This window comes from Xenopus laevis, chromosome 9_10L, assembly GCF_017654675.1.
Source record: "Xenopus laevis strain J_2021 chromosome 9_10L, Xenopus_laevis_v10.1, whole genome shotgun sequence".
Classification (NCBI taxonomy): Eukaryota; Metazoa; Chordata; class Amphibia; order Anura; family Pipidae; genus Xenopus; species Xenopus laevis.
Genome location: NC_054387.1, coordinates 14,758,868 through 14,771,779, shown reverse-complemented (window position 1 = coordinate 14,771,779; position 12,912 = coordinate 14,758,868). Strand labels below are relative to the sequence as shown.

The window sequence follows — 12,912 nt, the reverse complement described above, 5'->3', positions numbered from 1 at the left end:
AGTACCTGACACTGTACGTGAGTTCCAGCTGGCAACTTCACTGTCTGAGAGCAGCACTATGGCTGCCTGTGAGATTCCCCTTGGACATAAAGATGAGAGACATCCTACCTAAAACTGCCTGTCAAAACCAGACAAAACAAAGGGAGTCATCTTGTCAAGATAATACAAGTGAAGCAATTCTCTGGCCTATGTGGCCAATCAATCAAACCCTTTCACCTTACAGCACACAGATGCCTCCTGGGAGCAACACATGGAGATAAATATGAAGCAGACGCAGTCAGGTTTTTTTTTTTTTCTAACATTTTTTATTTTTTGTCGAGTTCCTCCTCTCAATTCCACAGTCTCGTCTCAGAAATTCCTTTAAAAAAATAAATGATAGGGCTGTGAGACAGATGCCATCAAATTACAGTTCAGTTTAGTTTAATAAATGACTCTGCATAAAGTGATACCAACATAACTTTAGTCTACAGACTCCTTCCACTCCCTGCAGCCTCGTCCTAGTCAACTGGAGCTCATACTACCCCTAAACTGTGAGGAACCACCAGACCCAGAGGGAAATGAGAAGAGAACAAAATAAGGCACTGTAGAGATAAGGAGGAGTGCATTTAGGCAACTTCATGAGTGCTGACCCCCATGAACGAACTATGCATCCTGGGGCTCATTTATAAACAATGGACAAGTTTGCACATGGGCAGTAACCCATAGCGATCAATCAGTGACTGACTTTCAGCCAGCTGCCGGTTGAAGAAAAATCAAACATTTGATTGGTTGCCATGGGGTTACTGCCAAGGTGCAAATGAGCCCAGTTTACAAATGAGCCCACCTGCGTGGCCTTCCTTACCCCTGCCATGTAACAGAATTGACATAGGTCAATAACAACAACAGAACTGCTTTTGACCCCACCTCTCGTACTAAAAAACTTTTCTATTTTTACTAAACTGTACAATTATTAAACTGCAAAATGAAAACGACCAACAATTGGAACAGTTCCTGGCAGAAGCAAACTGGTTATGCACTGGTTAGGGAAACCAGTGAACTACTTAATAAGAATTTCATTATACTTAATGTAATACTTCGTATAGTGACCATAATTGCTATAAGTTCTTAATAGGACGGTGTCCTTTGGCCTTTTGCGCACAATAGCAGTTGTATAACTGCAAAAAAATGGTACTTACTTTGAAACAATGCCATCATTTTTTGCCAGTCTCATAATGGAGTCATCGGATTCACCCTGTTCCAAGGAAATAAAATGCACAACATGAGAAAATGCATACAAGAGGGACTACCATTATGGAAGGCAGACTATGCCTGATCTACCGTATATACTCGCGTATAAGCCGAGTTTTTCAGCACCCAAAATGTGCTGAAAAACTCAACCTCGGCTTATACGCGGGTCATACGTAGATACGCTCCTTCCGCGGCCCCAGCAGGACTGTCTGTGACTGACTGTGTCGCCGCCCGGAGCAGGTCCAGGAGCTCCGGGCGGCGCGTCCTTCCCTGCCAGCGTTCGCTCCCAAAATGGCGGCGCCCATGGCCGCCACGTGGGTAGCGGCGCCGGCCGCTACCCACGTGGCGGCCATGGGCGCCGCCATTTTGGGAGCGAACGCTGGCAGGGAAGGACGCGCCGCCCGGAGCTCCTGGACCTGCTCCGGGCGGCGATCATACAGACAGTACTGCGCTATGGGAGAGGGAGGTATGTTGCAAATGTACCAAATCATAGTGATAAATGTTATGGGTTAAAACCCCAGCCCCTTCCAAAAAACAATATTACTTTATGCTAATGTTATTAAACTTTAAATCTAAAAAGCTACAGTTATCTTTTGGATGAAAGAGACCCAGTGCCAGGAACATGCTCAATATTAAGTAAGTGCAAAGTGGTCCAACAAAAATATAACCTAAATGAGCCTGACACAGGTGCAATGTCGCCAGATTTGACAAATGTTTTATCAGAGCTGCAAGGTCCAGACAGTCCTGCGCTATGGGATCACACAGACAGTCCTGCGCTATGGGAGAGGGAGGTGTGTTGGGGCCGCGGTACCTTTTTTCTGCTTTCCTAGGTGCAGCACCTCATTGGCACATTCACATCTTGAAATCTGACATGGGGCCCCTAGGCTTATACACGAGTCAATACATTTTTCCAGTTTTCTTAGGTAAATTAGGTACCTCGGCTTATACACGGGTCGGCTTATACACGAGTATATACGGTAAGTCTAAAAGGCTGATATTTAATTTGCAATAATGGTACAGCTTGCTGTGTAGACATTCCTCCATTGCATATTTCTGTTTACAATGTGTAGCTACAGACAATTGCAAGCACAGTGCCCATTTGTATAGAACAGGGGTCCCCAACCTTTTTTACCTGTGAGAAGCATATGCATGAAAAAGATCCTGCTTGGTGCAAATCAGGTGCTGTGAATGACCATGGAAGCCTACAGGAGGCCCCATTTGGCAGCACAGCTGTTTTTATGCAACCAGAAAGCATAGAATTCAAAAATAAGCACCCGCTTTGAGGCCACTGGGAGCAACATCCAAGGGGTTGGTGAACAACACTGGTTGGGGACCACTGGTATAGAAAAAGTCATTGCTTACCATCCTACGAATGGCTCCACAGATGGCGTAGGTCTTAAACTGACTGTTGAATCTGCCTGTCACTTTGTCGACCTGCCAAAAAAAAAAAATCTCATTAATACACAATGCCCCAATTCTTTACAGCTGTGACGCTAGCCCTCAAATGTTAAAGCCCAAAGAAAGAATAGCTTAAAGGACAAGGAAAGTTAAACTAAAGAAGTAGCTAGAAATGTTGTACATGATGTTTTGTGCTTCTGTACCAGCCCAAGGCAACCACAGCCCTTTAGCAGTAAAGATCTGTGTCTCCAAAGATGCCCCAGTAGCTCCCCATCTTCTTTTCTGCTGATTCACTGCACATGCTCTGTGCTGCTGTCACTTACTGAGCTTAGGGACCCACTCACAATATACAGTACACATAGAATAGAAATGTCACAGTATAAGGCTGATTAGTAATTAATATGGATAATTACTACTTGGCAGCACAAAAACCAGTTCAGTTAGCATCAGAATTTAATAATCAGCCCTTTAGCATCAGCTTATATTACAGACCAACCTCATTTTCTGCTTGATAATTTACGACGACCCCTAAGCTTAGCTTCTCAACCGCTGCTCAGAGCCTACTGAGCATGTTAGTGTCACAGACACTTTCCAAGATGGTGACCCCCTGTGACAAGTTTGAAGTCCTGGATCATTGCTCCTATTGACAAGTTGAAACTTTAGGCTGGTGCAATAAGTGCAGTATATAAAATATGGCATTTTTAGCCTGATTAATTTTTAGGGTTTAGTTCTCCTTTAAATGACAGTATAGAAAATGCTGAACAGAGCACATTCAGCTTAAGAAGAATTGGCTTCTCATCGAGGCGCTCTCAGATAAACAATTAGACTGATTATGGAATCTAACAGAAGGTGTAACACTGAGGCTCTTATCAAAGGCTGGAGGGAAACTGGGACATTGAAAGCATTACTTATCTAAGCAACGGGTTCTTTTGTTCCTCTGTAGAACTCTGGGACAATAAGGAATGCAGATATTTAAAGAAAATGTACTTTCCATAAAAAGCATCACAGATAAGCTTTTGCCTGCTTTGTCCGCTGGCAGCCAGCTACAATATTTCACATTCCCCCCCATATCTTTTATTGCTACAGAGGACATAAATCAGCGGTGTAGTCTGAACCTGCTGCCCAATTAATTTTCCTAGTCAAGATAAGGGGATGGAAGGACATTTTACAGACCTGCCTGATCACAATAAGCACAAGTAAATGAAGGTCAGTTTGCGTATTGTACATACTCTAATGTCATGCCACAGTAACAACTGTTTTACTGGGGATGTTAAAGAGCATTACCACTGCCTTATCTAGCAATATAGCAATATGTGGGGCCACATTCTACCCTGGGCACATGTTAAGTGCAAAATCACTTCCAACTGTTGGACAGTGTTGCCTAAAATACTAAAGTGGAACAAAGAACTTGGACTGAGCATTGATCCAATCACAGTTGGCTTAAAGGACAAGGGAAGCTAAACTAAAGAAGTAGGCTAGAAATGTATACATTATGTTTTGTGTTTCTGTACCAGCCCAAGGCAACCACAGCCCTTTAGCAGTAAAGATCTGTGTCTCCAAAGATGCCCCAGTAGCTCCCCATCATCTTTTCTGCTGATTCACTGCACATGCTCTGTGCTGCTGTCACTTACTGAGCTTAGGGACCCACTCACAATATACAGTACACATAGAATAGAAATGTCACAATATAAGGCTGATTAGTAATTAATACAGATAAATACTACATGGCAGCACAGAAACCAGTGCAATTAGCATCAGAATTTAATAATCAGCAAACCTGTAGCATCAGCTTATATTACAGGGGAAGCTCATTTTCTGCTGGATAATTAGTGACGAGCCCTAAGCTTAGCTTCTCAACAGCTGCTCAGAGCCCACTGAGCATGTGAGTGTCACAGACACTTTCCAAGATGGTGACCCCCTGTGACAAGTTTGAAGTCCTGGATCATTGTTGCTAGAGAAGCTGAGCGCTTAGGCTGGTGCAATAAGTTCAGTATATAAACATAGCAGTTTTAGCCATATTCATTTTTTGGGTTTAGTTCTCCCTTAAGTAGAGACAAAAACTGCCCCAGAAAAAAAAACATTGACTTTCACTCCTCTTTCTGCAAAAGAAAACCAGGATAGGGTGGTTCACCTTTGAATTAAATTTTAGTATGATGTAAAGACTGATGTGCTGAGACAATTTGCAATTAGTTTTCATTTTTTATTATTTGTAGTTTTAGTTTTTTTATTCAGCAGATCTCTAGTTTGCAATGTCAGCAATTTGGTTGCTAGGGTCCAAGTTACCCTACAACCATGCACTGATTTGAATAAGAGACTGAAATATGAATAGGAGAAGCCTGAATAGAAAGATGAGTAATAAAACATAGCAATAACAATACATTTGTGGCCTTGCAGAGCATTTATTTAATGATGGGGTCAGTGACCCCCAATTGAAAGCTGGAAGGAGTCAAAAGAAAAAGGCAAATTAAAAAGAAAAACTAAAAAAATAATGAAAACAAATTGAAATTTTGCTTAGAATTGGCCATTCTATAACATACTAAAAGTTAAAGGGATACAGTCATGGGAAAACATGTTTTTTCAAAACGCATCAGTTAATAGTGCTGCTCCAGCAGAATTCTGCACTGAAATCCCTTTCTCAAAAGAGCAAACAGATTTTTTTGTATTCAATTTTTAAACCTGGCATGGGGCTAGACATATTGTCAGTTTACCAGCTGCCGACAGTCATGTGACTTGTGCTCTGATAAACTTCAGTCACTCTTTACTGCTGTACTGCAAGTTGGAGGGATATCACCTCCCTTACCACCCTAGCAACATAACAAAAGAACAATGGGAAGGTAACCAGATAATGGCTCCCTAACACAAGATAACAGCTCCCTGGTAGATCTAAGAACAGCACTCAATAGTAAAAGCCAAGTCCCACTGAGACACATTCAGTTACATTAAGTAGGAGAATTAACAGCCTGCCAGAAAGTAGTTCCATCCTATAGTGCAGGCACAAGTCACATGACTGGGGGCAGCTGGGAAACTGACTATATGTCTAGCCCCATGTCAGATTTTCAAAATTGAATATAAAAAAATAATCTGTTTGCTCTTTTGAGAATTGGATTTCAGTGCAGAATTCTGCTGGAGTATCACTATTAACTGATGGTTTTGAAAAAAAACATGTTTTCCCATGACAGTATCCCTTTAACTTAAAGGTGAACCATCCGCATTAAAGAACTGAGGCAAAATTGCACCAGTTATACAAAGCTCAAGTCTTGTGCATGGGAAAGGAATTCATACGGATCCCAAGGAAACTCACCTCGGCGACGTTAATCTGGATGGAGGCATGGTCCTTGGCCCCAATGATTCTGTTGCTCGCTGAGCTAAGGAGTAATGGAAAGAATGGTTAGAAAGGATTGCAATCCCTGTGCCAAATACAATTGTCATAACATTATTTTTCTATTTCCCACACAAACCTCCCACCCAGTAGGTGCATATACTGTATGAAAACAGAGCAGATATTAAACTTCATTTAAACACTGGCACCAGCATGTCATAAAAGCTCAGGACAAGGCAAGTTTCCGTCGGGCCTTTCTCAGTATACATTCCAGGTTAAGTAAACTTGGGCAATACCCAAATCAAGCATTGCAACTGGAAAAGTTCATCGGCACAGCTCTTAGGGTGGTCTGAAAGAAAAGCATTTGCACCTCTGTGCATAGCACGAGGCAGAAGAATGCTCATTATGGATATGGCACATTGAGCTTCCTGCTAACAATTTTTTTTTTAATTGGGGGGGGGCCTGGTAGATAAAGGGGAACTGACTGCGCCTATATTTCTGCTACAAATACAGCTGGAAGAACAAGACACTCTGGTAACTGCAGTGGTTGACCTAGTTTTAGCCACCTGTATAAGATGTGTGTGTAAGTGCACAATGGTATGGATCGGCCTTTTCTCTGCCTGCACCTCCTACCCATATATCTAAATACAAATATACAGAGAAAGAATGTTCTGGGCACACAATAAGCTATACCCTTATACTGTACTGTCTAAAGGAAACAATATGGCACCTCCTTCCCATATGTATAAATACAAATATACAGAGAAGGAATGTTCTGGACAAACAATAAGCTATACCCTCATACTGTACTGTCTAAAGGAAACAATATGGCACCTCCTTCCCATATGTATAAATACAAATATACAGAGAAGGAATGTTCTGGACAAACAATAAGCTATACCCTCATACTGTACTGTCTAAGGGAAACAATATGGCACCTCCTTCCCATATGTATAAATACAAATATACAGAGAAGGAATGTTCTGGGCACACAATAAGCTATACCCTCATACTGTACTGTCTAAGGGAAACAATATGGCACCTCCTTCCCATATGTATAAATACAAATATACAGAGAAGGAATGTTCTGGGCACACAATAAGCTATACCCTCATACTGTACTGTCTAAGGGAATCAACATGGCACCTCCTTCCCATATATATAAATACAAATATACAGAGAAGGAATGTTCTGGGCACACAATAAGCTATACCCTCATACTGTACTGTCTAAGGGAAACAATATGGCACCTCCTTCCCATATGTATAAATACAAATATACAGAGAAGGACTGTTCTGGACAAACAATAAGCTATACCCTCATACTGTACTGTCTAAGGGAAACAATATGGCACCTCTCTCTTATTCGTATAAATACAAATATACAGAATGTCCAGGAATGTTCTGGACAAACAATACATAAGATCTTTAACATGTTTGGGGTAGAGTCCTGCAGCGGGTCGGGTACCCCCGGTTTACCCGCAAAAACCTGCGGTATCCTGCAGGTTGCGGATAGAAGTTCCGGGTATAGACGGGGGTCGGTGGTTCTGTGGGTCGAGCCGCGAGTCTTCTCAATAGCAGAACTCTAGTTTGGGGCTAAAGTGCCCATTGTTCTGTTCTAACATTTAATCAGGCCACTAAAAAGTTGTTTTTTTAAAGTCATATTACATAGTAAAAAGATACAAAACCATCCTACACCATCAAACTTTTAAACAAGCAAAATTTATTTGACTCAGAATGGGGAAAAAAATATCTTTCCTAACCAAAGCACTTTGGCCCAATCCTCAGATGAACTGTTTAGAGTGAATTCTGGCTTTCTAAATAGTAATCGACACCCAGAACAGAAAATGTGTATTCTCTTCAATGTTCAGTTTAACTAGCCTTTACCCTGGGTGCACCCTGCTGGGTTCGGTCATACGATTCAGAATCTCCTGTGATGTGCAATACAGTCAGACACTGAGGCATATTAAAAGGACTAAAATCAATAAACGGCTACTGATGCCCATTTCAGTGGCTGCTGCCAATTGGTTATCAGGGACCCTCACTACGAACACTACAATGCAGATACATCAGGGCAGCAGATGTGAGAGAACCCTACCATTTACGGGGGACGTAGAGATCCACAAATTCACCAGCGTCGTTCTGCATTTTGCGGGATTGATGCTGTCACAAGGTGACCTGTGGGTATAAACACATTATCAGTCATTTCAAACAATAACTACAATCCAGTCTGGATTCTATCAGCACCTGGAAAAGGGCAGTTAAGATCTCCCTCTAACGTATATATATAGCTTGATTGCATTTCACAGGTTTTTTTCTCTCCTTACAAATAAAAGGAACAGTAACACCAAAAAAATCAAAGTCTTTTAAAGTAATGAAAATATAATGTACTCTTGTACTGCGCTGGAAAACTGGTGTGTTTGCCATAGAAACACTACTTTAGCAGGTAAGTACTACTATAGTTTATATAAACATGCTGCTGTGTAGCCATGGGGGGGCCATTCAAGCACAGGATACACAGTAGATAACAGAGAAGTACTATTATCGTTTATATAAACAAGCTGCTGTGTAGCCATGGGGGCAGCCATTCAAGCACAGGATACACAGTAGATAGCAGATAAGTACTATTATAGTTTATATAAACAAGCTGCTGTGTAGCCATGGGGGCAGCCATTCAAGCACAGGATACACAGTAGATAACAGATAAGTACTACTATAGTTTATATAAACAAGCTGCTGTGTAGCCATGGGGGCAATAACGAAAGGCAGAAGGGGATGCAGGTATTGGCACTGGCCTAGCCACACGCCAGCAATGAATCCAACAATGTCACTGATGAAGGGCCATGCGGTCCCGAAACGTTTGATCTTGTGAACAGTGTGGAGAGCACCATGGAATAAAGTTTGGGATCACTCCGTTTGATGCATAAAAAGGTATTGTTAGCCATGGGGGCAGACATACAAAGCAGAAAAAGGAGAAAAGGCACAGGATAGACAGCAGATAAGAGATATGCTCTGTGGTATACATATAGGATTCTTCAGAATGTATCCGTTATCAACTGTGTATCATGTGCTTGAATGGCTGCCCCCATGGCTACACAGCATCTTCTTTATATAAACTATAGTAGTGTTTCTAAGGCAAACTACAGTTTAACCAGCACAGCAGAACAGTATATTATACGGTCATTCCTGTAAAAAAGTTTTTTGGTGTTACTGTTCCTTTATATGGGTGGTTCACCTTTAAGTTAACTTTTTTGTCTAAGAGTTACCAATTATAAGCAGGTTTTCAAATGGTCATCATTTATATTTTACAGTTTTTTTTAATTATTTGACTCTTTTCAGCTTTCAAATGGGGGTCACTGACCCCATGTAAAAAAAAAAAATGCTCTGTACGGCAACAACTGTATTATTACTACATTTTATTATTCATCTTTCTGTTCAAGCCCTCTCCTATTCATATTCCAGTCTCTTATTCATATCAATGCATGGTTGCTAGGGTAATTTGGACTCTAGACACCAGATTGCTGATATTGCAAACTGGGGAGCTGCTGAATTAAAAGCTAAATAAAATAAAAAAACAATTGGAAATTGTCTTGGAATCGGTCTCTCTAGATCAGGGATCCCCAACCTTTTGAACTTGTGAGCAACATTCAGATGTAAAAGGAGATGGGGAGAAACACAAGCATGAAAAATGTTCTTGGGGTGACAAATAAGAGCTGTGATTGGCCATTTAGTAGCCCCTATGTGGATTGTCAACCTACATTGAGACTCTGTTTAGCAGTACACCTGGTTTTTATACAACCAAAACTTGCCTCCAAGCCTGGAATTCAATAATATGACCTGCTTTGAGGCCACTGGGAGCAACATCCAAGGGGTTGGAGAGCAACATGTTGCTCACGAGCTACTGGTTGGGGATCACTGCTCTAGATCATACTAAAAGTTAACTCAAATGTGAACAACCCCATTATCTGCATCAAGAACTGGGAAGAGGAGTCTTGTACAGCAGGTAATGTACAAGTATATCTGGTTTCCACTGCATTGCACAAATAAGGTAGCATTGATTATAATGAACACTAAGCTACTGATGGAACTCACATTGTCCCTGATCCACAATTCTCAGCATTCTCTAGTAAGTAATAGCACTGGTATTCTGTGAGCTGTAGTTTAACATTATCTGAAGGGCCCTACAGTGACCTAGAACTAACCTAAGGGACAAAACAGAGCAGGTTTCAGGTGTGGGTCTGTTTATTGTTAGGATATGGTACAACATTCTGCAGTGCTGTAAAATGTATTACTGTGAGTGCATAGAGAATGACAGATAATTGCAACTGATGGGATGCCCAAAAATCTACAGAAGGCCTGGCCCAATTGAGCTTAAAGTGCAGTAATGAAGACCAATTGAAAAGTTGCTTAAAATTGGGCATTCTACAACACTAAATTAAAGGTGAGCCAGCCCTTTTGGGAAGTCGTTAGAACTGTATTTTCTCTCTTTTAAAGGGGTTCTTCACCTTTAAGTTAACTTTAAGAATGACGTAGCGTGATATTCTGAGAATTTGTAATTGGTTATCATTTTTTTTTATTATTTGTGCGTTTTTTTAGTTATTTAGCACAGGGGTCCCCAACCACCAGGGCCATGGCCCGGTAGTCCTGGAGTGGTGAACAATGGATGCAGCCAAATTGGACTCTGACCCCTCCACCGACCAACTTCCCAAATCCTCCCCCTGCAAAAAAAATTCTCTTCTTCAGTCCCCGGGCCAAAAAAGGTTGGGGACCCCTGATTTACCAGGTCTACAGTTTGCAAATTCCGCAATCTAGTTGCTAGGATCGTAATCATCCTAGCAACCATGCATCAATTTGAATAATAGACTGGAATATGAATAGGAGAGGCCTGAACAGAAAGATGGATTAATAAAAAGTAGCAATAACAATACATGTGTAGCCTTACAGAGCAATTGTTTACTACAGATGGGGTTAGTGACCCCCTTCTGAAAGCTGGAAAGTCAGAAAAAGGCACATAATTCAAAAATCTATGAAAAAAAAATGAAGACCAATTGAAAAGTTGCTTAAAATTAGGCATTCAATAACGTTAAGTTAAACTAAAGGTGAACCAGCCCTTTAAAGTGCCCCAGGCAGAGAGATGTAGTTCAGTATAAATGGAGGCTGATAATGACACAAAGTGAAGCCAAAGAGGAGTGAGGAACGTCAGCTCACAGCCGCCCAGCCTCACACTGCTTGTCCTATCCCTACACGTGTTTTGCGATCTCTCCCTTAATATGGCTGCGCTTTCCCCTCACACAGGCTCGACCATTAGCCCGAAGCTTCCGAGGCTACGAATGAGCGATAAGGAACCGTTCCCTGGCGATATAACATCACTAAACGTTACCAAATGGCGCAGCCCCCTCTCCTCACCTCCTGCTCAAACTAATGGCCGACACCAAAAGGAAGGAAGCAACCACCCGGAAGGACTTACGTCAGTGCGCGGGGCGGGGAGCACAATAACTTCCGAGGCTGCCACCAACAGGAAGTGTATGTTTCCATGGAAACAGATGAAAGATCTGACCCACTGTTGGGTAGAAAACTGTTACAGCTTCTTTCTTTGGATTTTAGCGTCTATGCTGATGCCTAAGCTTAATTGATGCTTGTGTATATAATCTTTTGCGTGTCTGTATTCGCCTGCTTTGCTTTTAGTTCTAGCAAATACCTGGTTGCTAGGATATGTTGGACCATAGCAATCAATTAGCTGCTGGAATCCCAAACTGGAGAGCCACTGAATAAAAAGCTACATAAATTAGATCAGAATGTCGGTGTCTACATAATACTAAAGCTAACTTAATGGGGAACAAAGACCTTCTTGTGTCATTAAGATATCTGCTGGCCTTTGTTGTTTGTGTTTCAATGACTCTTAAGCTGGCCATAGACGCAAAGATCAGATCGCACGAATCATCGTACGAATCGTCGTACGATCGGACTTCCCCATCTCCAGACCTGCCACTAACCATTCAGATCAAATAAATACAAAAGAACAGATCAGCCGATATTCTGCCCCTGGCGTACGAAAAGATATGTCCGACCAAAGCTGGTGACAGTCTCCCTCTGAAAATCGTATGATCAGCAATACACGCAGAGATATTATTGGCAGCCGACAGAAATCTTTTAACCTGTCAGATCGACCAAACGACCGATCTCCACCAGACGAAAAATGTTGGGACTCTCCACACACGGTCCGAAAATCTTACGATCTGATCTTTGCGTCTATGGCCAGCTTTACATGTAAGGGAAATCTCAAGCAAGATAGCAACTATGTCTATCCACCCCATGATACATTTACACACTGCCATTCCTTTTGGTCATGGGCCTTTAAGGGCAGGGGCACACGGGCAGATTCGGGGACTAATCCCCTCTTCTCCCCAAACTGCCTTCCGCCTGCTTAAATGAAAAATCGCCTGCCCCAATGCACTTGCGGCGCTTTTATTACCGAAGTTGGCCGAAGTTTCTTTGTGAGGCAACTTCGGGCAACTTCTGAAATCGAAGCGCCACGAGTGCCATTTTCTCATTATAGCAGGCGGAAGGCAGTTCGAGGAGATTGTCGCCCCGAAGAAGAGGCGATTAGTCGCCATAAATCTCCCTGAATCTGCTCGTGTGCCCCTGCCCTAAAGGAAAACGATAACCCCAAACAATGTAGGTCTCTATAAAAACAGCATAAAACAGCTCATTTGTAAAATCCTGCTTCATGTAAATAAACCATTTTCATAATATTATACTTTTCTAGTAGTCTGTGCCATTGGGTAATCATAAATAGAAAATTGGCATTTTAAAAAATAAGGGCCGCCCCTGGGATCATACGATTCACTTTGCTCACAATCATGCCAAACAAACTATACATTAGGTCACATGAGCCAATTTACAGACAGAGTTCTGTCTTTTGTTTCCACACTTCTTCCTGTTACAGTTAAGGGCAGATTTATCAAGGGT

The 12,912-nt window shown here is 41.8% G+C and overlaps 1 protein-coding gene across 3 annotated transcripts; it reads right to left on the bottom strand.

Annotated features, from left to right (window-relative positions):
* Nucleotides 1-296: 296 nt before the first annotated feature.
* On the bottom strand, nucleotides 297-11,491 carry LOC108700925 (40S ribosomal protein S21-like). 3 transcript variants are annotated; one of them, XM_041576770.1, is made up of 6 exons: nucleotides 11,350-11,491; nucleotides 8,042-8,121; nucleotides 5,927-5,990; nucleotides 2,590-2,661; nucleotides 1,176-1,231; nucleotides 297-528 (listed from the first exon to the last, which is right to left on the bottom strand). In XM_041576770.1, the coding sequence occupies exons 2-6, from the start codon at nucleotides 8,089-8,091 to the stop codon at nucleotides 513-515; spliced, it is 258 nt and encodes an 85-aa protein (XP_041432704.1). In that variant the 5' UTR covers nucleotides 8,092-8,121; nucleotides 11,350-11,491; the 3' UTR covers nucleotides 297-512. The 3 variants fall into 3 exon arrangements, with proteins under 3 accessions (XP_041432704.1, XP_018090461.1, XP_018090462.1); XM_018234972.2 differs by having other exon boundaries at nucleotides 297-358; XM_018234973.2 differs by having other exon boundaries at nucleotides 297-358; nucleotides 11,324-11,388.
* Nucleotides 11,492-12,912: the final 1,421 nt, after the last annotated feature.

Excerpts from the sequence above, each read along its gene's own strand:
- LOC108700925 (XM_041576770.1), bottom strand. The coding sequence starts at position 8,091 with ATGCAGAACGACGCTGGTGAATTTGTGGATCTCTACGTCCCCCGTAAA. Across the intron at positions 5,991-8,041 it reads CTCTACGTCCCCCGTAAATG|CTCAGCGAGCAACAGAATCA; the intron begins GTAGGGTTCTCT and ends ATTACTCCTTAG. Across the intron at positions 2,662-5,926 it reads TCCAGATTAACGTCGCCGAG|GTCGACAAAGTGACAGGCAG; the intron begins GTGAGTTTCCTT and ends TTTTTTTGGCAG.